We start from the raw sequence: 24,653 nt of genomic DNA on the forward strand, positions 1-24,653 counted from the left end.
AGACTAGCAATGTTAGATGATAAATGAGTTGAGAATGAGAGTTCTTCAGAGTGAATCTTTGGTTTGATTGTATCTGAAAGGACTGCTTGTCTGAATAAGATTCAGGATGAACACTGCATGTGAGTGAGAACATCTTTGCTGAAGACATCTGTCTACCTGAAAAATCAAGTTAATAATATGCGATGTCTATGATGCATGTATGATATGAGATCCTCGAGCTAGAGGAGAAATATGCAAGTTATGTTGTGTATGAATATGCGTATGATGCATGATTGTGAATGTGAATATGAGTGTGAATGTGATGCATGGTTTATGCAGCTTAGAGCGTGTCAAGCTCCTGATTGGGAAAATAAATCCCAGCTTAGTCGTCAAGAAATGAAGGCATTGTGATTGGGAAAATAAATCCCTGCTAGCCATTTGGAAGTGAAGGCATCGTGGTTGTTGATGATCTTCTGTCTCGCTTGAGTACCCTGGGTTGGGGAAATTCTTTGAGAACCAGGATGTTCTATTGAAGGATCTTTGATTACTGCTCGGGGATGAACAGTAGTTTTGAGAGTTCGGACTGTGACGCCCTTTGGAGTGGGAATGAGGAAGATGCATAATCCTCCGATGCACTATCTGACCAAGTTTGGGTGCGGAGATCACACCTTCTGAAGACAGTAATCTGGAACAACCCTGCTGGGGAATAAGACTTCTTTCGAAAGAAAAATCTTTTTGAGGGATTTGTTGAGGAATGTGTCTCCATTGGGGAAACTTCCTTCTGATGCTGGTTTAGGATAATGTCCAAATAATTGGGACATGTCCGGAATGCTATTCCTGTTTTTCCTGGTAAACATCAATCATATTCAAATGCATATGTTCATTCAAAATATCATTGGGATGCTCGCGTATTCAAAACAGAAAAAATGAAAATGTTAGTTATAAGCTGCATTGATTTTTGAAAAGGTGCCGTGATAGGCGGATTAGTATAGGGAGACAACAATCCTAGAAGTAGGAAATTGTCAGAAAGTTTTGAAAAGTATTTATGAAAAGAAATAGCTATGTGAGAACGATCCAGTCAAGTTTCAATTCTGCTATTGCCAATCTGTCTTCGAGCATCTCATCCCTCACTTGTTGGAAGAAAGTGATTGGACTGATCGGTGTCTTTGAGGTGTTGAACCTTGTCGGTGAGTAGGCAGCTGAGCGGGACATAGTTGTATGCTTTATTCCCTAATTTTTGCCTAGGCTGCCCTTTCAGGTTTTCAGCCTACCGGGATTGTATTTGTTTTGTCTCTAATTTTTGCCTGGATCGCCCTTTCGGGTTTTCAATCCACCGAGACGCTCATTTTTGCCTAAGTTGCCCTTTCAGGTTTTCAACTTAGCGAGCTGTATTTTTTTTTTTTTTTAAGCAAAGTACTTTTTGACTATGTCCGCATTCACAGGGTGTGGGAAATCCTCGCCATCCATGGTGGTAAGCAACATGGCACCGCCGGAGAATATTTTCTTGATTATGAATGGTCCCTCGTAGGTGGGGGTCCATTTGCCTCTGGGATCACCTTGTGGTAAGATGATGCGTTTGATAACCAAGCCACCAGTTTGGTATGCTTGACTTTTGACTTTCTTGTTGAATGCTTTGATCATGCGCTTTTGGTATAGCTGGCCATGACAGATAGCTGCAAGTCTTTTCTCATCGATCAAGTGTATTTGGTCGAATCGAGTTTGAATCCAATCGTCTTCGTCTAGATCGGCTTCTTTCATGATCCTTAAGGAAGGAATCTGGATTTCGATTGGGAGAACTGCTTCCATACCGTAGACTAACGAGAATGGAGTTGCCCCTGTTGAAGTACGCGCAGATGTGCGATAACCATGAAGAGCAAAAGGTAACATCTCATGCCAGTCTTTGTAGGTTACTGTCATCTTTTGTATGATTTTCTTGATGTTTTTGTTGGCGGCTTCGACAGCGCCGTTCATCTTTGGTCGATATGGAGAAGAATTATGATGTTTGATCTGGAACTGCGTGCAGAGTTCAGTAATCATTTTGTTGTTTAGATTCGTGCCATTGTCAGTGATGATCCTTTCGGGGATGCCGTACCGACAAATGAGATTGTGCTTGATAAACCTGGCTACCACATTCTTGGTGACAGAAGCATATGAAGCTGCCTCTACCCACTTTGTGAAGTAGTCAATAGCGACCAGGATAAAGCGATGTCCGTTGGAAGCAGTAGGTTTGATTTCTCCAATCATATCAATACCCCACATTGCGAAAGGCCAAGGAGCCGTCAGAACGTTTAATGGAACTGGAGGTACATGCACTTTGTCGGCATATATCTGGCATTTGTGACAAGTTTTGGAATGATGATGGCAATCTGTCTCCATGGTAGACCAGTAGTAACCTGCTCTCAAGATCTTTTTAGCCATTGTATGTCCGTTGGAATGAGTACCGAAGGTACCATTGTGTATGTCTTCCATGATTTGTTCTGCTTCCTTCTTGTTTACGCAACGAAGTAAAGTCGAGTCATGGTTGCGCTTGTACAAAGTTCCATTGCTTAGGAAGAATTTGGAGGCAAATCTCCTTAGAAACTTTCTGTCGTTAATAGATGCCCCTTCAGGGTACTCCTGGGTTTCGAGATACCTTTGTATTTCATGGAACCATGATTTGTCTTCCATTTGTTTGGTATCGATCTCATTGCAATAGGCTGGTTCGTCTTGCCTGTAAATGGTGATCATAGGAGCTTCGTCGTCCCAATTGACTTTGAACATGGATGACATGGTAGCTAAGGCATCAGCTAGTTGATTTTCTTCGCGTGGGATGTGTTCGAAAGTGATCTCCTCGAAGTAAGGAATCAAACTCAACACATGTTCTTTGTATGGAATTAGATTTGGGTGCTTTGTGTCCCATTCCCCTTTGACTTGGTAGATTACCAAGGCCGAGTCTCCGTAGACTTCAAGGAATTTGATTTTTAGATCAATTGCAGCTTTGAGACCCAGAATGCATGCTTCGTATTCGGCTATATTGTTGGTGCAATTGAAACACAATCTGGCGGTGAAGGGTGTATGACCTCCTGTGGGGGAAATGATCACAGCTCCGATGCCATTGCCGAGCGCATTAGAAGCTCCGTCAAAAACCATAGTCCATCGGGATCCTGGTTGTTTGTAGTCATTGACTAGCATAATGTCTTCGTCTGGGAAGTCAAAGTTCAATGCCTGATAATCATCTACTGCTTGATGAGCTAAATGATCAGCTACCACACTTCCTTTGATTGCTTTTTGCGAAGTGTATTGAATGTCATATTCTGTTAGGATCATTTGCCATCTTGCAATCCTTCCAGAGAGAGCAGGTTTTTCGAACACGTATTTGATTGGATCCATCTTGGAGATCAGGAAAGTGGTGTGATTTAGCATATACTGTCTTAGTCGGCGAGCCGCCCATGCTAAGGCACAGCAAGTTTTTTCGAGTAGTGAGTATCTTGTTTCACAATCGGTAAACTTTTTGCTAAGATAGTAGATTGCGTGCTCCTTTCGACCGGAATCGTCATGTTGTCCGAGTACACACCCCATTGAATCTTCTAACACAGTTAGGTACATTATCAGAGGTCTGCCTTCCACAGGAGGTAACAAGATTGGCGGTTTTTGAAGGTATTCTTTGATTTTATCAAAGGCTAACTGGCATTTGTCATTCCATCTTTCCACTTGATCTTTCTTCAGTAATTTGAAGATTGGCACACAAGTAGGAGTCATATGGGCAATGAATCTGGCTATGTAGTTTAGACGTCCCAAGAATCCTCTGACTTGTTTCTCGGTACGGGGTATAGGCATTTCTTGAATGGCTTTGACCTTGGCAGGATCAACCTCAATACCTTTACTGCTGACGATGAAACCTAAGAGTTTACCGGATCTTACTCCAAAGGTACACTTGTTCGGGTTCAGTCGCAATCTGTATTTCTTGAGTCTGTCAAACAGCTTGTGTAAATGACTCAAATGTTCTTCTTCGGTGTTGGATTTTGCGATCATGTCATCGACATACACCTCTATTTCCTGATGAATCATATCATGAAATAGTGTTACCATTGCTCGTTGGTAGGTAGCTCCAGCATTTTTTAGACCAAAGGGCATTACTTTGTAACAAAAGGTTCCCCAGGGAGTTGTGAAGGTTGTTTTTTCCATGTCTTCGGGTGCCATCTTGATTTGATTGTACCCTGAGAATCCGTCCATAAAGGAGAATACCTTGCATTGTGCGGTATTGTCAACTAGTACATCGATGTGCGGTAAAGGGAAATCATCTTTAGGGCTTGCCCGGTTCAGATCTCTGTAGTCTACACACATTCTGACTTTCCCGTCTTTTTTGGGTACAGGCACGATGTTAGCTATCCAAGGAGGATAACTTACAACTTTTAGGAATCCGGCATTGAATTGTTTTTCAACCTCGTCTTTGATCTTTTTTGACATATCAGGCTTACTCCTTCGCAGTCTCTGTTTGACCGGAGTGCTTCCTTCTTTGATTGGCAGGCGATGAACTACAATGTCCGTGTCAAGGCCAGGCATATCTTGATAAGACCAGGCGAATATCTCGGCGTAGTCTTGCAACAATTGAATCAGTCTTTGCTTGACACTGTTTTCTAAGTCAGCCCCAATTCTGACCTCTTTCTTTTCTTCGTCACTGCCCAAGTTGATGACCTCAATCGGCTCCTCATGAGGCTGTATGGCTTTTTCTTCTTGTTCTAGAAGTCTTGCAATTTCTCTTGGCACTTCACAATCTTCCTCACTTTCGTCCTCAGTTTGGTAGATCGGATTTTCAAAGTCATGACGGGCAATAGCAGAGTCGTTATTGACTGGATCCAGCGTGTATGTGAATCTGCATGGTAGATATGTGAGTGTGTATGAAGAGAAAAACATAGCTATTTGAAAGCGAATAAAGAAAGAAAAAGGATCACAAAATTTTGAACATGCAAGCATCCCATGATTTTATTGAATGCACATAATCATGATATGACAAACCCTTTTTGTAGAAGGACCGTTGTGCTAAGGCACACGGCTTTCAAGCTCATGGTTCGATTGTTCAGGAACCACTTTTATCTTTGCACAATATACACAAAGAAAACAGGAAATGGCATTTACTCCTGATCAAAGGAGATCACATCCTCTGCTTTCCAGTTGTTCAATCCACCGTTGTTAGCAGGGAGCACCCAGCTGTTCCAGTTGCAGTTGTTCTTTTCGTCTTCCGTAGCATTGATTCCGCTAGTGGGAAAATGCGTAGGTAATTCTTCAGGATAAGTTGGATGATTTGTTGGATATGAGAATCCAGGTGGAGGTCCCTCTATTGGCTGAGCGAGATGCTCGATAAGGCCGTCCCATGCAGTAGGAATGATGTTTTGAATAGAGACTTGTGCATCCTGATAAGGAGTGTACTGTGACAGAAAATAACCTTCGTTGTTTGGCATCTTCCTGGCTTCTTCAAGAGCGAAGTTGTCGTCGTACTGTTCGTCCCATCCAGTCGGGACAATGTCTTTGATGGGAGTTGAAAAGCTCGGAGGAGCGGAATATTTCACCATATAGTCGTATTTGCCGCTGGGTTCTCCTAGCGTGTCCCATACTTCTTTGGGTGGATTTTGATATTGCTGAGTGACGGGACTTGTGATACTTCCGTCATTTTGATTACCCTCTTCTGTTGGAGTAAGATCTTCCAGAGCAATGTAAGAATTCTGAGGTGTGATATACTGGTAGTTGTAACCGTCATTTGGTCCTCCCACAGCATCCCACATTCCCATGGTAATGGGTGGAATTTCGTCTGGATATGGCTGAATGATGTGGTTCAAGTATGTCCCTTCATCATCAATGGCGTTTACTTCTTGGCTGGCGAAGTGTGATATTAACCCTTCAGAGCGAGGATTTTGATCATTCTTTTGATTTTCACCATTATAGCCCAGACCTAGCTTGTCGGACTTGTAGGGTATATCAGGGAGTTGTCCCCATACTGTGCGATCACCCTGTTCAATCATGGCTTTGGCATCTTTGAGAGAAGCCATAGTTGTAGCTGGAGTAGCAGGAATATGCTTGGTGGTAGAGATATCTGGAGATACAACCTCAAAAGCTTGATACGGAGTTTCGATGGATTCGCCCTCCATCTCAACATACTTGTCGTTGCTCAAGTGACTGACCATATATTCTTCTTCGCCATAGACTGTGACAACCTTTCCTTTTACTGGGTATTTTAACTTCTGATGCAGGGTAGAAGTTACAGCGTTTGCCCCATGTATCCAAGGGCGTCCTAGTAAACAGGAGTATGTTGGAAGAACGTCTATTACGGAAAAGATAACATCGAAAGTTTGAGAGCCCACTCTGATTGGGAGCTTAACTTCTCCGTACACCGTTCTTGTTGACCCATCGAAGGCTCTTACAACCACATCACTTGGTTGTAGCACAACTCCTTTGAAGTCAAGTTTTTCCAGTATTACTTTTGGTAACACGTTTAGAGAGGAACCATTGTCTATTAGCACATGAGACAGAGTGGTGCCGTTGCATTCGATAGAGATGTGCAGGGCCTTGTTGTGATTTCTTCCAGCAGGAGTTAGATCCACATCAGAGAAACCAAGACCATTGGGCACTGTAAGACTGGCGACACAATTCTCAAATTGGTCGATTGGGATTTCTTGAGGCACATGCGCAGCTTGAAGGAACTTCATTAGAGCTTTAGCATGAGCTTCTGAATATTTTAGCAGAGATAACATTGAGATTTTTGAAGCAGTATGCCCCAGTTGTTCGACAATATTGTAATCACTTTTGCAGATGATTTTCAATATTTCGTCCATCTCTTGCTTTGATGGATCCTCAGCAGTGATCTCTACCGGATTTTGAACTGGTTCGATCAGTGGCTCTTTGCCTCGAGTGTTGATATCTGGAATAGGAATTGGAACCTGGATTGGACTAGCAGCAATATTTGGAGAAATTTCTGGTGAAAAGATTCTTCCACTTCTCGTGATCTTGCTAGTGCCTGCAATGTTACTTACAGCTGAAGTAGTTAGTGTTGCGTCCTCTTTAGTCGAGGGATCCTGCTTAACTCCATGAATGTAAACATTAGTGTCATATCCCCATGGGACAGCTTTGTCTGAGGAGTATGGAAATGGAGTTGGTCTAGCAATGACTACTGATGCCACTTTGAGTGTAGCAGAAAGTTTGAATGGAGCCTTGGTAGAGATTTTGAATGGTAAGCTGGAGATCACTGAGACGTCTTCCATTCTTATCCCGTTGGCAAAGACTTTGCCCAACATGTCCATAGAAGGGAGCCTCTCAATCATAATGATACGGCGATCCATGTGTTTTTGAATTCCCATCTTTAGATTTTCACAACCATTGGGTTGGCGTGAGCAATAAAAGCAGTCGGGATCACAACCTGGAAAGTAACCAGCTTGGATGAACTTTCTTTTGACTTCGAGGAGTGGAATTGATACTTCGTTCACATCATAAATGTAAACTGTGTCTATGATAGCATTAACAGTTTTGTCATGCTTTGGCATAGGTGCTGTGATGACATTTGGAGTTTCTGGAGGATCGAACTCAATTTCTCCAGCATCTATCATGTCTTGGATTTTATTTTTCAGGGCCCAGCAGTGATCTGCGTCATGTCCTGGACAGTTTGAATGATAGGCACATGTTGCATCAGGGCGATAATTCAGAGAAGAAGTATTGACATTCTTCGGAGGACCCCTTAATGTGATCAGATCCGCTTTAAGCAAGTGCTGCAATGCCTGAGAGATTGGCATGTTGATTTTGGTGAAAGTTCTTCTTGGTGCATCTGGTCGATGCGTATATTTTGGCTGTTGATCTTTTTGAGGTGCAGATGCGGAGATCATAACTGCCCCTACAGATTGATGCTGATCACTTTTGTGACTTGTCTGAATTTGCGCTGTATTGACCTCATTTCTGATGGGCCTTTTTGTAGTACCAGAGGAGGATCCTACTTGAATTTTTCCATTTCGAATGCCACTTTCGACACGTTCTCCGGTCAGTATTAGGTCAGTGAAACCTGATGATGAACTTCCCAGCAAATGGCTATAGAATGGGCCAGTTAAAGTGCCCATGAACATGTCGACTAGTTCGCGATCAGATAAGGGTGGTTGAACCCTTCCAGCCATATCTCTCCACTTTTGTGCATACTCTTTGAAACTTTCTTTTGGTCCCATAGACATGCCTCGCAATTGAGTACGAGTGGGTGTAAGATCAGCATTGTATTGGTACTGTTTGTAAAAAGCAGCAGCTAATTCTTCCCAAGTATGAACCTTGGTATTTTCTAGCTGGTAGTACCATTCGAGTTGTGTACCTGACAGACTTTCTTGGAAAAAGTGAATCCACAATTTGTTATCTGTTGTATGAGGTTGTATCTTCCTCACATAAGATCTCAAATGTAGTTTTGGACAAGAAACTCCATCATACTTTGCAAAGGTTGGAACTTTGAATTTTGGAGGGATGACAACATCCGACACGAGTCCCAGATCATTGAAATCTAAGCCAGGTATTTTTTGTATTTCCATAGCTTTCATACGATCCTCCAACTGTTGGTATTTGTCATCATCCTGTTCGTCTCCAGAATGATCTTCTTCTTCATTTGAAGAGAGAGAGGGTTTAGCAGAACCCTGGTTGCTTTGATTATCTTCTTGTTCACCATCACCGACTATTTCAGGGATTGGTGGCTTTTTGATCTTTTTGACAGGGATCTTGATCTTCCTTCTCAGGTAACTCAAGCCTGCAGATTCTTTGGGCTTCTTCTTCTTCTTGAGTATCAGGGCTTTCAGCTCTTGTTGCCCCTTTGCCAGTTCCAGAATTGCCACTTGAACTTGGGCATTCTGTACTTCGAGATTCTTGATGCTTGCCTCAGATTCCATCTCTTCTGACTGAAATAAACAGCGAAGAGATGAGAAACCCGTCATGAGAACCTGTTATGAAATGTGTATGACTGGATGCCATGTATGCAATGTGTATGCAATGTATATGAATGCAATGTATGAAATGCAATGTATGAAATGCAATGTGAATGCAATGCATGTGAATGCATGTGTGCAATGTTTTCAAGGATCATAGAGTCTAGATTTGTTAAAGAAGCAACAAACGTTAGTTAATCAATTTATTCTTTTTTCTTTGCCTCATTTGGGCTTACAAGACAGAAAATAAAATAAATGATCTTTCAGGTCTCCCGTGGGCGCTTTTTCTTTGTCCCCAGGAATGCGTTGATTCTTTGTTCTTCTTGAAGCTGTCTGGTGAGCTCGAATAGCCTTCTCTCATAGTCCTGACAGTGTTCTTTGAAGGTGTCTCTTTCCTCTTTGAGTTGAACCCAGGATTTTTGCAACTCTTCCAAGTCAGTTGGCATATCCGGGTGTAGAATAACTTGAGGTTCGTAACCTTCGACTTCTGATTCGATAGTCACAGGTAGAACAGCGGGATAGGGCATCATGAGTTTTTGAGCATGAGTACGCACCCATCTGAGGTAAAGTTCCATAGGAATAGAATTCCATTGCCCCAGAGTTTTGCTTTCTATTCTATAGACACTGTCCCAAGCCTGTATGAATCTTCGTCGGTGTCTGTGAGAATCATTCTCGTAATCAAACACAATGCCACGGATAATCATGTCATGAGGACCGTTGCTTCTTGCATATCCGAATTGGCGTAGAGCTAGAGAGGGATTGTAAGTGATACCTCCTTTAATGCCAAGGAGTGGCACATTAGGGTATTCTCCACAATGATCAATGATAGTAATGTCTCTTTGAAAGAAGTTGTTCCATCGGATATCTGAATGAGATAAAGACATGATTCTGTAAGACCATTGTGCTCTTTGTTCATTTCTCAGTACTGATCGGGGAAGATGACATGTAAACCACCTAGCCAGCAGTGGTATACAGCACATGAGAGTTCCTCGCTTCTTCGTGGTACGAGTGTGTAGAGAGTGTAGGATGTCTCCCAGCAATGTTGGTACCGGGTTGCGAATTAGGAAAAGGTTGATGATGTGTACACTTATGAACTGGTCGGAATTAGGGAACAAAACCAACCCATAGATCAAAAGAGCCATAACTTCTTCAAAAGCTGGATAACTTTTGTTTTCTAGCAGTAGTCGAGCCTTTTCCAGTAAGAATTTGGCAAGCAAACCCTCAACTCCACTCTTTGTTTCCCAATTGGATTTGATTTCTGACTTTTGCAGATGTAAAGCAGCAGCAATGACTTCAGGTTTTGGTTTTCTTTCTAAACCAGTGAAAGGTAATTGATCTCGGATTGGTAATCCAATTAATTCAGAGAATTCTTCCAAAGTGGGTACCAACTGGTAATCAGGAAATGTGAAGCAATGATGTTCAGGGTCGAAGAACTGGAACAGGACCCGTATCATGTCTTCTTCAAACTTTGAGGTAACCAAATGGAGTAGGTGACCATGCTTTTCAGTGAATTGAGCATTCCTGGGGAATTCTGCTACCAAGACTTTGAGTTCAGATGGCACCGTTGAGATATTGATTCGGATGTAATCTCTGGTGGCGGGAGCCATTACCTGCAAAAACAAAAGTAAACTCTTTGATCCTTGAAATGTGTAGTGAAAAATGATGTGTTTATGATGCAAACATGTGGCACACAAAAACAAATCAAACAATAGCCTTAGGTTTAAAGGCTTGCATGAGGTTGATAGGTGATACCCTCCCCTCTGAAGTTGAGTTGGTTGAAAACCTGTCCTAGAATAGTATTCGGGTTCTATGATCCTTGGAGACAACATCTCAATACGGCGCTCGGACGGCCGATCAAGAATATTCCTCGAGGATAACTAGCTTCGATCAATTTCAAAGCTAGCCACTTAATAGGCCACAAGTCAAGTTCAACTAAAAGGTTCTAAGACAAATTAGTGTTAATGACACTTCGGAAGCCTAATATACTCCTTGATCGCTTTCAAGGGACATCAGTATAAACCAAAGTATCACACTAACGATGACTACCAGATCAACCGTATCGGTACATGCCGTACAGTTTCCTTGGTCTATTGTCATATACTTAAGGTATCTCGAGATTCGGGTTAGAATCTTTCACACAAGCAAAGTACCCAAGCAAACCTGTGAAAAGTAAAGCAATCAGATCAAACAATTGAAAACATCGAAATGATCTATACTCTAAAGGTAACCCCTTTTGAAAACATTTTGAATTTGTATTCCCCAGCAGAGTCGCCAGTTCTGTGGACCGTCCTTTCGGGCCATACCCCTCCGTGGGTGGGATACGTGAACTGACTCTTTTTTGTCGATCGGACGCTTTCGCGTCACTTTTGAAAAAGTTTACAGAGTCGCCACCGACCTTTTATTTTATCCAATGAAGGAAAGGTTTATAAAAGAAACAGAAAAAAGACCTTTGAGAGATTCTGGGTAAGGGGGTAGGTTATACAAAGGGAAGGTGTTAGCACCCTTTGTATCCATGGTTATCCATGGGCTCTTTAGTTTGCTTAGCTCATTTGCTTTACTTTTCAATTGATTCGGAATGCTTTACCTGTGTTTTTGAAATACCTTTGCAAATAGAATTTGTAATGATCCTTGTGCGGATATATACAAATGCTTGTTTATCTTTCGAAAGATGTTTTGAAAAGATCGTTAATTTTGTAATGATCCGTGTTTGGATGTATACAAAATATTGTCTTTTGGAAAATTCGTTTTAAAAAACAACAGTGTATGAGAATTTTGTTTGTTTTGATTTTGAGCAAGCAAACTAGGAGGTCTACCCTGAGTTAGGAGGTCTTTATCCTTGTTCCCTTTAAAAATCTATCCATTCGTCGGATATGAACAAAAGGTTCGATTTTGTACTCGAAACAGTAGAAATGTAACTTTGATTTTGAAAAGAGTGAAAAGGGGTTACCCTAGGAGGTGCAAATGTGATTGTGATTGAATTCAGATATTTATCTTTGAAGTTAGTGATCTGACGGTTCAGTTTTATCTTTGACATACACGCAGTTTATATGGGTGCTGGAAATTAAAATGCGGAAATGTAAAGTGCAGAAAGTAAATCTACGCTATTACATCGATTGTGCGGGAAATGTAAACTAGCCTATTTACATGAATTTGACATCCTATACATTTATCTAGGAATTTTAAATTGCAAGAAATAAAAGGCATATTTTTGTATTTTTGTGATTTATTTTAAATATAATTAATGCATTATTAATTAATTTAAAATAAAGAAAAGATGGAAATATGATTAAACCTAGCAAATAAGTTTAAAAATATGTACAAAATGTTTGTTAATTGATTTTAGAACAAAACTAATTTTTTTGGAATTTTTGAAATTGTTTTTGGATTTTTTTTAAGTTAATTAAAACATAATTATATAAATAATTACACAAATAATTAATGCTTAAAGAGAAAATTATCCTAAATATGTACAAAATTAGTTTATGATATATAAACAATATTTGACACAAAGAACAATTTTTTTTATGATTTTTTGACTAATTAAAATAATTAATAAGCAAATATATAAATACATACTAATTAATTATGAAAAATATTGAAATTTTGAAGAAAAATAAAATATTTTTATTTCAGAAAATAATATATATTTTTAGAAGTCTAAAATATTTTTTGTGGGATTTTTTGAATTTTAAAAAGATTTTTAATTAATTTAACAAAGAAATTAAAATAAAATAGAAAATAAAATAGAAATAAAAGGATACTAATCCTGTGTGGTTTGATTGAGGGGCCATAGCATGGAACTGCGTGTCTGGAGCGTTGGATGGTGGATCAATGAGATCAGATGGTGTTCAAATTGAGACACATGGCACAAGCGTGAGCTGCAAAGCATTGGATCAGAAATTTTTTAAAATAAAAACACGCGCGCGCCCTGGCCAATAGGAAGGAGCCACGCATCATCTTCTTCACCAGACCCAGTCTTTTACACCTTACGTTTGCAGGTGGTGTAAAAGCTTCCATCTATTACACCTGCAAAAAATAGCGAATGCAAGTAAAACGAAGCATTAATCTGGCGCGATACCATGGTTAAGTTCGTCTGGTTCATACGAATTCAATGGAACCTATTTGAACCTATAATTTGGCCTATTTCAGGAAACCCTAATTTTGAGCTATGAAACCCTAAAATGGCAGATGCATCAAACAGTCATGGAAATCCAATTGAAGCTCCAGAAACGACCAGAGCTTCAAACCAAACATAAATATGCAATTACATCGTGCTAGATTTACGTGTATGATCAGATATGAGTCAATCTTAGTTTGCACCAACCGTGGCTTGTATAGCTCGATTCAGTGGGTTTTAAGACTTGGAAATGATTTGAATAGTTTCAGTGGATCTTAGAGATGATGTTTAAGTGTTTAGTTTGAACTGAAACCAGCTGGAAATTAAAATTCGAATTTTAAATTTCCTTGAAAAAGAACAAGTGAGTACAAGTATGTTATACACTATTCTTTTGTTCTGAACTTGTCTCCCTATGTTATTGAAGTATGCTAAGCTATATATAAGCATTTGAATGCTTATAATTGAAGCTAAGTTGCCTTGTTGCCTTTGTTGAAAGTTTGGTTTTTAAATATTAAAAACCTTGAATTTTTGACCAAGCCTTGACTTGCCTTCAATGCACTTGCCTTGCTCTCCAATCTTCTGCAAAAATCAGAGATTCTTTGTGGTGAGTCATGCTTGGAGACCAAGCAACCTTTATCCATGCATTTTCTTTTTAATTTTAATCTTAAAGTAAGATAAAATTATGCAAAAAATGGCCAATAAAGATATGGGCTTAATCTTGGTCGTGGGAGGCCCATAGTAACATGGCAAAGATGTTTGGACCATAAAAACTTGGCATCTTTTGGAAAAAAAACATTTTTGAGCAATGTTGATTTCATGCATTTTCCCAAAATTTAGCCAACTTCAACAAGGTGTAAATCCTTCAATTTTTGTCATATGAAGGAGATCTTGCACTTTTTGGAAACCTCAAAGAGTCCTCTAACCAATGTCTTTGGTCTCATATCAAAATGATTTTTGGTTCTCCTTGTGTGTCCATTTAAAAAAAGTGTCTTTTTGTTGACTTTGAAAATGACCTGTAATGTCTTTGGCCATATTTTTCAAATGGTGAATGCTATGACCATGGGGTCAATTGCATTTGAAAGATAATTGAATTTCCTTCAAAATGAGCTTTGGTTGACATTTTTTGGATGAAGGATGAGAGAGTTATGATCAGTCAAAGTTGAGTTGACTTTTCAGGCAAAAACCCTAATTTTGAATCTTAGGGTTTTGTTGATTTTTGATCTTTCCTTGATGAATTGTGACCATCCAATGATCAAATGTTGAATCCTTTGACAAAATATGGATTTTGACAAAAAATTTCATTTTTGACTGTCAGTTGACTTTTTTGGTCAAACGGGTCGTCTGTTGACTGTTTGAGCTGCTGACGGTGCGTCTGAGTGAATTGAAGTTTGAAAATTTGTATGATGGTACTTTGAGATGTATGGATGTATATGAAATCCATTTGAGCTCTCAAAACTTGTTGCTCCTGTTAAAACAAGAAAAACCCTGATTAGAGACTGTCTGTATAGGAGGCAGTTAAGCGTACCTGATTTTTGTGCAGTGTTGAGTTTCTGCTAATCATGTGATATTCAGAAGACTTCTAACACAAAAATCTTGGAAATTTGAATTGTGAATGATTGATTTGATTGATTGTACAAATCACTGTGAATTGTACTGTCTGCAGCTTGTCTGTCAACCGACTGTTCGTGTACAGTACAGTGTGAGTTTCCTGCTTTTGCGCCTGCAAAAAGATTTAACCCTGCATGAACTGTGTTAGTACTATTTATCTGTAAAATAAATAAATAGTATTTGTGGTGTAATGAACAGCATTTGGCGTTTGCGTAAGAATAAATTCCACTGTTAGCCAAGTTACTGTGTAAGAGAAATTCTGAAATTTAAGCACTTCATATGTTTAGGATATTTGAAATAAAAATCCATGTTTATATGAAACTCTTAATTTTCAGATTGAAGTTTTCTTAAAAAAAGATGTGGGCAAATTTTGGGGTATAACAGTGACGTCGTAGGAGTTATCTTAGGCGGGGGTGTCAAATATCTTGGTGGTGGTGTGGAAGGAGAGATCATAGGGGGTGTTGCCGTAGGACTTGGCGGTGGTGTGGAAGGAGAGACTATGGGAGGTGTTGTCATAGGATTTGAAGGGGGTGCGGATGGATTTGTTGTAGGTGGTGGTGTAGTAGGACAAGGTGGTGCGATCGTCATAGTTGGTGGGGGTGTAGAAGGTTGCACGGAAGGAGGTACCATAGGTGGTGGTGTCATGAGATGGGGTGGTGGTGTCATTTGACTTGGTGGGAGTTTTGATGGAGGAGGTGGTGTTTTGGGATGAGTTGGTGGTGTCTTAGGATTTGGAGTGGAAGAGACAAGGGTTGAAGCAAAAATAAGATTAATGCAGAGAATTATAATGGACGCAATAGTATTGTTTGATTTCATTGTGTAGTTACGAGAGAAACTGTTGATTGCAATTTTAAATGAGAAATGTATTTAGTTGATGAATAATTTGGAGAAGTAAGGTCCAATATTTATAGGAAAAGATTTTGTTGTAGGTACAAATTTTTTTGTTAGATAAGATACTATAATTTGTATTATTTAGAGAATTAATTTCTAACTAACTATCCTTTAATTCATCTTGCCTAACTATGAAAGAAATATTTGACTTTGAGCGAATTGAAGTTATGTCTTTCACGGCTACAAGCATAGTATGATGTCATTTTAAGGGACTCAAACTATAGAAAAAATAGTTCATTTTTGAAGAAGAAGAATAAAAAACAAACAAAATAAATTAATTTAGTTCAACTTGCTTTGAATTGAATTGATATATTTTCTTACTAGTTGCTCTTGCAAATAAATACAATAAGAATCTTTGTAAAACACCATGCAAGAATAAAAAAAAGTTGACATTTTACATCGGAAACTTTTGAATCACCTCAATAGTTAAAAACATTTAACTTATAAGAAGTGGCAGTTAATTCTTTAAAAAAATATAGTTTGACTTTTATTAATAAAAATGTAATAGAAAGATAAGGATACAACAAATTGATACAAGAAAGTAGTCAAATTTAACAAATGTTAATACAAGAACCTAAAATAAATGACGAATTGCAAAATAAATATCCTAACATATTCCATTATATCAATTCAATCCATAATTAAGATATAAATTTAAACTATTCGACCGAAACATTTAATTTGCAACATTCTCTTTTTATATAATTCACTTTAGCAAATTTTAAATCAACTAAATGATAGCTAACATAAAATATATTTGATTTCATTAATATACTTTTTCCTATATCTTCATATAAACTTAATAAAGAAATTGCACCTTAGAAGAAAAACAATCACTTAAAGAAAATGTTGACACAATCCTCAATTCTATTGAATAAAAACATACATAAGTTGTCATAGAAAAAAACAATCAATCTACTGGGTGTCATAAACAATGTGAAAGGCAAGGTCCATGAAAGAGTCATCTGTAAAATATAGAACGAAACAGAAGGAAATATATGTCATAAAACTAATTATTGTAAAAATGATATGCCAGTGCGTTTACATTTTTATTTTACTAAGTTAATTCTTTATTAGGTATGTGTCATATTATTGCTAATCTTCCATCATATTGTATACATTTCGTTACATTTTGTAAAAAAAAAAATTCTTTTTTGCACTCATAAACAGTTATAAACCAACAACTTCTTCTGTATAATGTAAATCACACACATTTCAATATGCTCTTTATTTTATTTGAAGTTCACTCATATGATTTGTATTTTTGATATTTATTTTAGTTCGATTTTCAAAGTCTTAAAGATATCAATTCTAAAAAAAATAGAAGCATTGAAATCGTAAAACTTGTTCTATATTATTCTAAATCATAATTTACTTTCTGTTAACGACTAGTAAAAAAATGCAATATTTACACACAATCGTTGACTATCAGCGCAAGCCACCTGATATGTAATGTAGTTTGGGAAATTGTGAGTTTGGTTAAGCATTGTTAAAGTGTTGAATGTTACACACCAATTTTTACATAATATAATTTCTATATACCGAACTTTTTACGAAAGGTCAAGAGTACGTCGTTAGATTAAAATAAAGGCAAATGGAAACTCTAGCATGAGGTTACCGGCCGCGAAAGCGTGTAAAAATAAAAAGGTAAATTAATCATCAACATAAAACAACTACACAAAAATAATTTTCCATTTAATTTCAATTTTTATCATGTTTCTACAATTTACTTACTTATTCTTATATATTTATTTATATTTAACCACGTTATTCATCAAGTTAAACTTTGTAATTTTTCCTATTGATGAAACCGGATATTTATTTCCATTCTTCTTCATGCCTTTAGCATAATAATGTCAAAACAACTTACCGAACCTTACCTTCATTATATAATAGTATATTATGACGATTTAGGGTTAGTTCCTTTGTCCTAATTTCTAAAATAACTTTCTAAGTGTATTTCCAAATTTAATTTTTCATATAAAACCATTAGTTTTGGAGTTGAACTTATTGAATGATGCATAGCTAAACGAATGTAACAGTTTTGCTCAAGGGTCTAGATTAACAAATGAAACGGAAGAAATAATGCATGTGAATATAGGATGTTTCAATTATTGAATTTTAAAAAACTTATTAAAAATATTATAAGCTCTTTAAAAAAGTTGTCAAAACGCTTTAACTAAACTTATGTCAGTTGGGAGTATATACATTATTCTAATTCCTTTCATGGAGTAATAACACTAGTGTTTAATAGGAATAAGAAAAATATAACTCAAGAATGGCTTTAAGGTAATAAAAATATCTCATAAAGATCATACAAAATAAACACTTTAGAAATATCATAATATTATTAATAGATAATGAAGTCATTGAATTGCATAAACTATATGTCAATGAAAAATCTACTTCTTCATCATCTTTGACATCCAACAACTATCGACAAAGACAGCGTCTTCCATCGATATAATAATTAAACACAATAATACAAATATATATTTTAGTATTAATATAATGAACAGTTTTTATTTAGTAGAACTTATTTCGTTAATATAATATAATATAATAGGAATAGTCCATTGGTGATGGCGTGCATAAGCCATCATATCGATCATGCATTTTATTGGTCTTAACGGCTGCATTTGAAATTTGTAGGCATTTGACGCCCACATCGGTTCAAGATTAATTGCAAGGGAATGTTAAGATCAATAATGATGATTCCCAAGATATTAGCCTTAAGTGCAGCGCATAGACATATAAAGGCTTCGAGATCAATAAGACCATTGATGAGGTTGCAACAAGGCTTAGTATCTCGTCCAATCCCTACGTTCACAACATTCAACACATTGGCACAAACACTCAATCTTCCTATTTGACAAGTAGGTGACGTCGTAGGAGTTATCTTAGGCGGGGGTGTCAAATATCTTGGTGGTGGTGTGGAAGGAGAGATCATAGGGGGTGTTGCCGTAGGACTTGGCGGTGGTGTGGAAGGAGAGACTATGGGAGGTGTTGTCATAGGATTTGAAGGGGGTGCGGATGGATTTGTTGTAGGTGGTGGTGTAGTAGGACAAGGTGGTGCGATCGTCATAGTTGGTGGGGGTGTAGAAGGTTGCACGGAAGGAGGTACCATAGGTGGTGGTGTCATGAGATGGGGTGGTGGTGTCATTTGACTTGGTGGGAGTTTTGATGGAGGAGGTGGTGTTTTGGGATGAGTTGGTGGTGTCTTAGGATTTGGAGTGGAAGAGACAAGGGTTGAAGCAAAAATAAGATTAATGCAGAGAATTATAATGGACGCAATAGTATTGTTTGATTTCATTGTGTAGTTACGAGAGAAACTGTTGATTGCAATTTTAAATGAGAAATGTATTTAGTTGATGAATAATTTGGAGAAGTAAGGTCCAATATTTATAGGAAAAGATTTTGTTGTAGGTACAAATTTTTTTGTTAGATAAGATACTATAATTTGTATTATTTAGAGAATTAATTTCTAACTAACTATCCTTTAATTCATCTTGCCTAACTATGAAAGAAATATTTGACTTTGAGCGAATTGAAGTTATGTCTTTCACGGCTACAAGCATAGTATGATGTCATTTTAAGGGACTCAAACTATACAAAAAATAGTTCATTTTTGAAGAAGAAGAATAAAAAACAAACAAAATAAATTAATTTAGTTCAACTTGCTTTGAATTGAATTGATATATTTTCTTACTAGTTGCTCTTGCAAATAAATACAATAAGAATCTTTGTAAAACACCATGCAAGAATAAAAAAAAGTTGACATTTTACATCGGAAACTTTTGAATCACCTCAATAGTTAAAAACATTTACCTTATAAGAAGTGGCAGTTAATTCTTTAAAAAAATATAGTTTGACTTTTATTAATAAAAATGTAATAGAAAGATAAGGATACAACAAATTGATACAAGAAAGTAGTCAAATTTAACAAATGTTAATACAAGAACCTAAAATAAATGACGAATTGCAAAATAAATATCCTAACATATTCCATTATATCAATTCAATCCATAATTAAGATATAAATTTAAACTATTCGACCGAAACATTTAATTTGCAACATTCTCTTTTTATATAATTCACTTTAGCAAATTTTAAATCAACTAAATGATAGCTAACATAAAATATATTTGATTTCATTAATATACTTTTTCCTATATCTTCATATAAACTTAATAAAGAAATTGCACCTTAGAAGAAAAACAATCACTTAAAGAAAATGTTGACACAATCCTCAATTCTATTGAATAAAAACATACATAAGTTGTCATAGAAAAAAACAATCAATCTACTGGGTGTCATAAACAATGTGAAAGGCAAGGTCCATGAAAGAGTCATCTGTAAAATATAGAACGAAACAGAAGGAAATATATGTCATAAAACTAATTATTGTAAAAATGATATGCCAGTGCGTTTACATTTTTATTTTACTAAGTTAATTCTTTATTAGGTATGTGTCATATTATTGCTAATCTTCCATCATATTGTATACATTTCGTTACATTTTGTAAAAAAAAAAATTCTTTTTTGCACTCATAAACAGTTATAAACCAACAACTTCTTCTGTATAATGTAAATCACACACATTTCAATATGCTCTTTATTTTATTTGAAGTTCACTCATATGATTTGTATTTTTGATATTTATTTTAGTTCGATTTTCAAAGTCTTAAAGATATCAATTCTAAAAAAAATAGAAGCATTGAAATCGTAAAACTTGTTCTATATTATTCTAAATCATAATTTACTTTCTGTTAACGACTAGTAAAAAAATGTAATATTTACACACAATCGTTGACTATCAGCGCAAGCCACCTGATATGTAATGTAGTTTGGGAAATTGTGAGTTTGGTTAAGCATTGTTAAAGTGTTGAATAAAGGCAAGAGTACGTCGTTAGATTAAAATAAAGGCAAATGGAAACTCTAGCATGAGGTTACCGGCCGCGAAAGCGTGTAAAAATAAAAAGGTAAATTAATCATCAACATAAAACAACTACACAAAAATAATTTTCCATTTAATTTCAATTTTTATCATGTTTCTACAATTTACTTACTTATTCTTATATATTTATTTATATTTAACCACGTTATTCATCAAGTTAAACTTTGTAATTTTTCCTATTGATGAAACCGGATATTTATTTCCATTCTTCTTCATGCCTTTAGCATAATAATGTCAAAACAACTTACCGAACCTTACCTTCATTATATAATAGTATATTATGACGATTTAGGGTTAGTTCCTTTGTCCTAATTTCTAAAATAACTTTCTAAGTGTATTTCCAAATTTAATTTTTCATATAAAACCATTAGTTTTGGAGTTGAACTTATTGAATGATGCATAGCTAAACGAATGTAACAGTTTTGCTCAAGGGTCTAGATTAACAAATGAAACGGAAGAAATAATGCATGTGAATATAGGATGTTTCAATTATTGAATTTTAAAAAACTTATTAAAAATATTATAAGCTCTTTAAAAAAGTTGTCAAAACGCTTTAACTAAACTTATGTCAGTTGGGAGTATATACATTATTCTAATTCCTTTCATGGAGTAATAACACTAGTGTTTAATAGGAATAAGAAAAATATAACTCAAGAATGGCTTTAAGGTAATAAAAATATCTCATAAAGATCATACAAAATAAACACTTTAGAAATATCATAATATTATTAATAGATAATGAAGTCATTGAATTGCATAAACTATATGTCAATGAAAAATCTACTTCTTCATCATCTTTGACATCCAACAACTATCGACAAAGACAGCGTCTTCCATCGATATAATAATTAAACACAATAATACAAATATATATTTTAGTATTAATATAATGAACAGTTTTTATTTAGTAGAACTTATTTCGTTAATATAATATAATATAATAGGAATAGTCCATTGGTGATGGCGTGCATAAGCCATCATATCGATCATGCATTTTATTGGTCTTAACGGCTGCATTTGAAATTTGTAGGCATTTGACGCCCACATCGGTTCAAGATTAATTGCAAGGGAATGTTAAGATCAATAATGATGATTCCCAAGATATTAGCCTTAAGTGCAGCGCATAGACATATAAAGGCTTCGAGATCAATAAGACCATTGATGAGGTTGCAACAAGGCTTAGTATCTCGTCCAATCCCTACGTTCACAACATTCAACACATTGGCACAAACACTCAATCTTCCTATTTGACAAGTAGGTGACGTCGTAGGAGTTATCTTAGGCGGGGGTGTCAAATATCTTGGTGGTGGTGTGGAAGGAGAGATCATAGGGGGTGTTGCCGTAGGACTTGGCGGTGGTGTGGAAGGAGAGACTATGGGAGGTGTTGTCATAGGATTTGAAGGGGGTGCGGATGGATTTGTTGTAGGTGGTGGTGTAGTAGGACAAGGTGGTGCGATCGTCATAGTTGGTGGGGGTGTAGAAGGTTGCACGGAAGGAGGTACCATAGGTGGTGGTGTCATGAGATGGGGTGGTGGTGTCATTTGACTTGGTGGGAGTTTTGATGGAGGAGGTGGTGTTTTGGGATGAGTTGGTGGTGTCTTAGGATTTGGAGTGGAAGAGACAAGGGTTGAAGCAAAAATAAGATTAATGCAGAGAATTATAATGGACGCAATAGTATTGTTTGATTTCATTGTGTAGTTACGAGAGAAACTGTTGATTGCAATTTTAAATGAGAAATGTATTTAGTTGATGAATAATTTGGAGAAGTAAGGTCCAATATTTATAGGAAAAGATTTTGTTGTAGGTACAAATTTTTTTGTTAGATAAGATACTATAATTTGTATTATTTAGAGAATTAATTTCTAACAAACTATCCTTTAATTCATCTTGCCTAACTATGAAAGAAATATTTGACTTTGAGCGAATTGAAGTTATGTCTTTCACGGCTACAAGCATAGTATGATGTCATTTTAAGGGACTCAAACTATACAAAAAATAGTTCATTTTTGAAGAAGAAGAATAAAAAACAAACAAAATAAATTAATTTAGTTCAACTTGCTTTGAATTGAATTGATATATTTTCTTACTAGTTGCTCTTGCAAATAAATACAATAAGAATCTTTGTAAAACACCATGCAAGAATAAAAAAAAGTTGACATTTTACATCGGAAACTTTTGAATCACCTCAATAGTTAAAAACATTTAACTTATAAGAAGTGGCAGTTAATTCTTTAAAAAAATATAGTTTGACTTTTATTAATAAAAATGTAATAGAAAGATAAGGATACAACAAATTGATACAAGAAAGTAGTCAAATTTAACAAATGTTAATACAAGAACCTAAAATAAATGACGAATTGCAAAATAAATATCCTAACATATTCCATTATATCAATTCAATCCATAATTAAGATATAAATTTAAACTATTCGACCGAAACATTTAATTTGCAACATTCTCTTTTTATATAATTCACTTTAGCAAATTTTAAATCAACTAAATGATAGCTAACATAAAATATATTTGATTTCATTAATATACTTTTTCCTATATCTTCATATAAACGTAATAAAGAAATTGCACCTTAGAAGAAAAACAATCACTTAAAGAAAATGTTGACACAATCCTCAATTCTATTGAATAAAAACATACATAAGTTGTCATAGAAAAAAACAATCAATCCACTGGGTGTCATAAACAATGTGAAAGGCAAGGTCCATGAAAGAGTCATCTGTAAAATATAGAACGAAACAGAAGGAAATATATGTCATAAAACTAATTATTGTAAAAATGATATGCCAGTGCGTTTACATTTTTATTTTACTAAGTTAATTCTTTATTAGGTATGTGTCATATTATTGCTAATCTTCCATCATATTGTATACATTTCGTTACATTTTGTAAAAAAAAAATCTTTTTTGCACTCATAAACAGTTATAAACCAACAACTTCTTCTGTATAATATAAATCACACACATTTCAATATGCTCTTTATTTTATTTGAAGTTCACTCATATGATTTTTATTTTTGATATTTATTTTAGTTCGATTTTCAAAGTCTTAAAGATATCAATTCTAAAAAAATAGAAGCATTGAAATCGTAAAACTTGTTCTATATTATTCTAAATCATAATTTACTTTCTGTTAACGACTAGTAGAAAAATGCAATATTTACACACAATCGTTGACTATCAGCGCAAGCCACCTGATATGTAATGTAGTTTGGGAAATTGTGAGTTTGGTTAAGCATTGTTAAAGTGTTGAATGTTACACACCAATTTTTACATAATATAATTTCTATATACCGAACTTTTTACGAAAGGTCAAGAGTACGTCGTTAGATTAAAATAAAGGCAAATGGAAACTCTAGCATGAGGTTACCGGCCGCGAAAGCGTGTAAAAATAAAAAGGTAAATTAATCATCAACATAAAACAAGTACACAAAAATAATTTTCCATTTAATTTCAATTTTTATCATGTTTCTACAATTTACTTACTTATTCTTATATATTTATTTATATTTAACCACGTTATTCATCAAGTTAAACTTTGTAATTTTTCCTATTGATGAAACCGGATATTTATTTCCATTCTTCTTCATGCCTTTAGCATAATAATGTCAAAACAACTTACCGAACCTTACCTTCATTATATAATAGTATATTATGACGATTTAGGGTTAGTTCCTTTGTCCTAATTTCTAAAATAACTTTCTAAGTGTATTTCCATATTTAATTTTTCATATAAAACCATTAGTTTTGGAGTTGAACTTATTGAATGATGCATAGCTAAACGAATGTAATAGTTTTGCTCAAGGGTCTAGATTAACAAATGAAACGGAAGAAATAATGCATGTGAATATAGGATGTTTCAATTATTGAATTTTAAAAAACTTATTAAAAATATTATAAGCTCTTTAAAAAAGTTGTCAAAACGCTTTAACTAAACTTATGTCAGTTGGGAGTATATACATTATTCTAATTCCTTTCATGGAGTAATAACACTAGTGTTTAATAGGAATAAGAAAAATATAACTCAAGAATGGCTTTAAGGTAATAAAAATATCTCATAAAGATCATACAAAATAAACACTTTAGAAATATCATAATATTATTAATAGAAAAAGAAGTCATTGAAATGCATAAACTATATGTCAATGTAAAATCTACTTCTTCATCATCTTTGACAT

The 24,653-nt window shown here is 35.7% G+C and overlaps 3 protein-coding genes across 3 annotated transcripts; all 3 read right to left on the reverse strand.

Moving 5' to 3' along the window:
- Positions 1-12,911: 12,911 nt before the first annotated feature.
- LOC131605450 (classical arabinogalactan protein 9-like) lies at positions 12,912-15,432 on the reverse strand. Its single transcript, XM_058877801.1, has 2 exons — positions 15,082-15,432; positions 12,912-12,917 (listed from the first exon to the last, which is right to left on the reverse strand). Exons 1-2 carry the CDS (start codon positions 15,430-15,432, stop codon positions 12,912-12,914), a joined length of 357 nt encoding a protein of 118 aa, XP_058733784.1.
- Positions 15,433-18,133: 2,701 nt separating this feature from the next.
- On the reverse strand, positions 18,134-18,861 carry LOC131605451 (lipid transfer protein EARLI 1-like). Its single transcript, XM_058877802.1, has one exon. It carries the CDS (start codon positions 18,818-18,820, stop codon positions 18,134-18,136), a length of 687 nt encoding a protein of 228 aa, XP_058733785.1. The 5' UTR covers positions 18,821-18,861.
- Positions 18,862-21,468: 2,607 nt separating this feature from the next.
- LOC131605452 (lipid transfer protein EARLI 1-like) lies at positions 21,469-22,196 on the reverse strand. Its single transcript, XM_058877803.1, has one exon. The coding sequence runs from the start codon at positions 22,153-22,155 to the stop codon at positions 21,469-21,471; it is 687 nt and encodes a 228-aa protein (XP_058733786.1). The 5' UTR covers positions 22,156-22,196.
- Between the last annotated feature and the right edge of the window lie 2,457 nt (positions 22,197-24,653).

Source organism: Vicia villosa, linkage group LG5, assembly GCF_029867415.1.
Source record: "Vicia villosa cultivar HV-30 ecotype Madison, WI linkage group LG5, Vvil1.0, whole genome shotgun sequence".
NCBI classification, from domain to species: Eukaryota; Viridiplantae; Streptophyta; class Magnoliopsida; order Fabales; family Fabaceae; genus Vicia; species Vicia villosa.

Excerpts from the sequence above, each read along its gene's own strand:
- LOC131605450 (XM_058877801.1), bottom strand. The coding sequence starts at position 15,432 with ATGAAATCAAACAATACTATTGCGTCCATTATAATTCTCTGCATTAAT.
- LOC131605451 (XM_058877802.1), bottom strand. The coding sequence starts at position 18,820 with ATGAAATCAAACAATACTATTGCGTCCATTATAATTCTCTGCATTAAT.
- LOC131605452 (XM_058877803.1), bottom strand. The coding sequence starts at position 22,155 with ATGAAATCAAACAATACTATTGCGTCCATTATAATTCTCTGCATTAAT.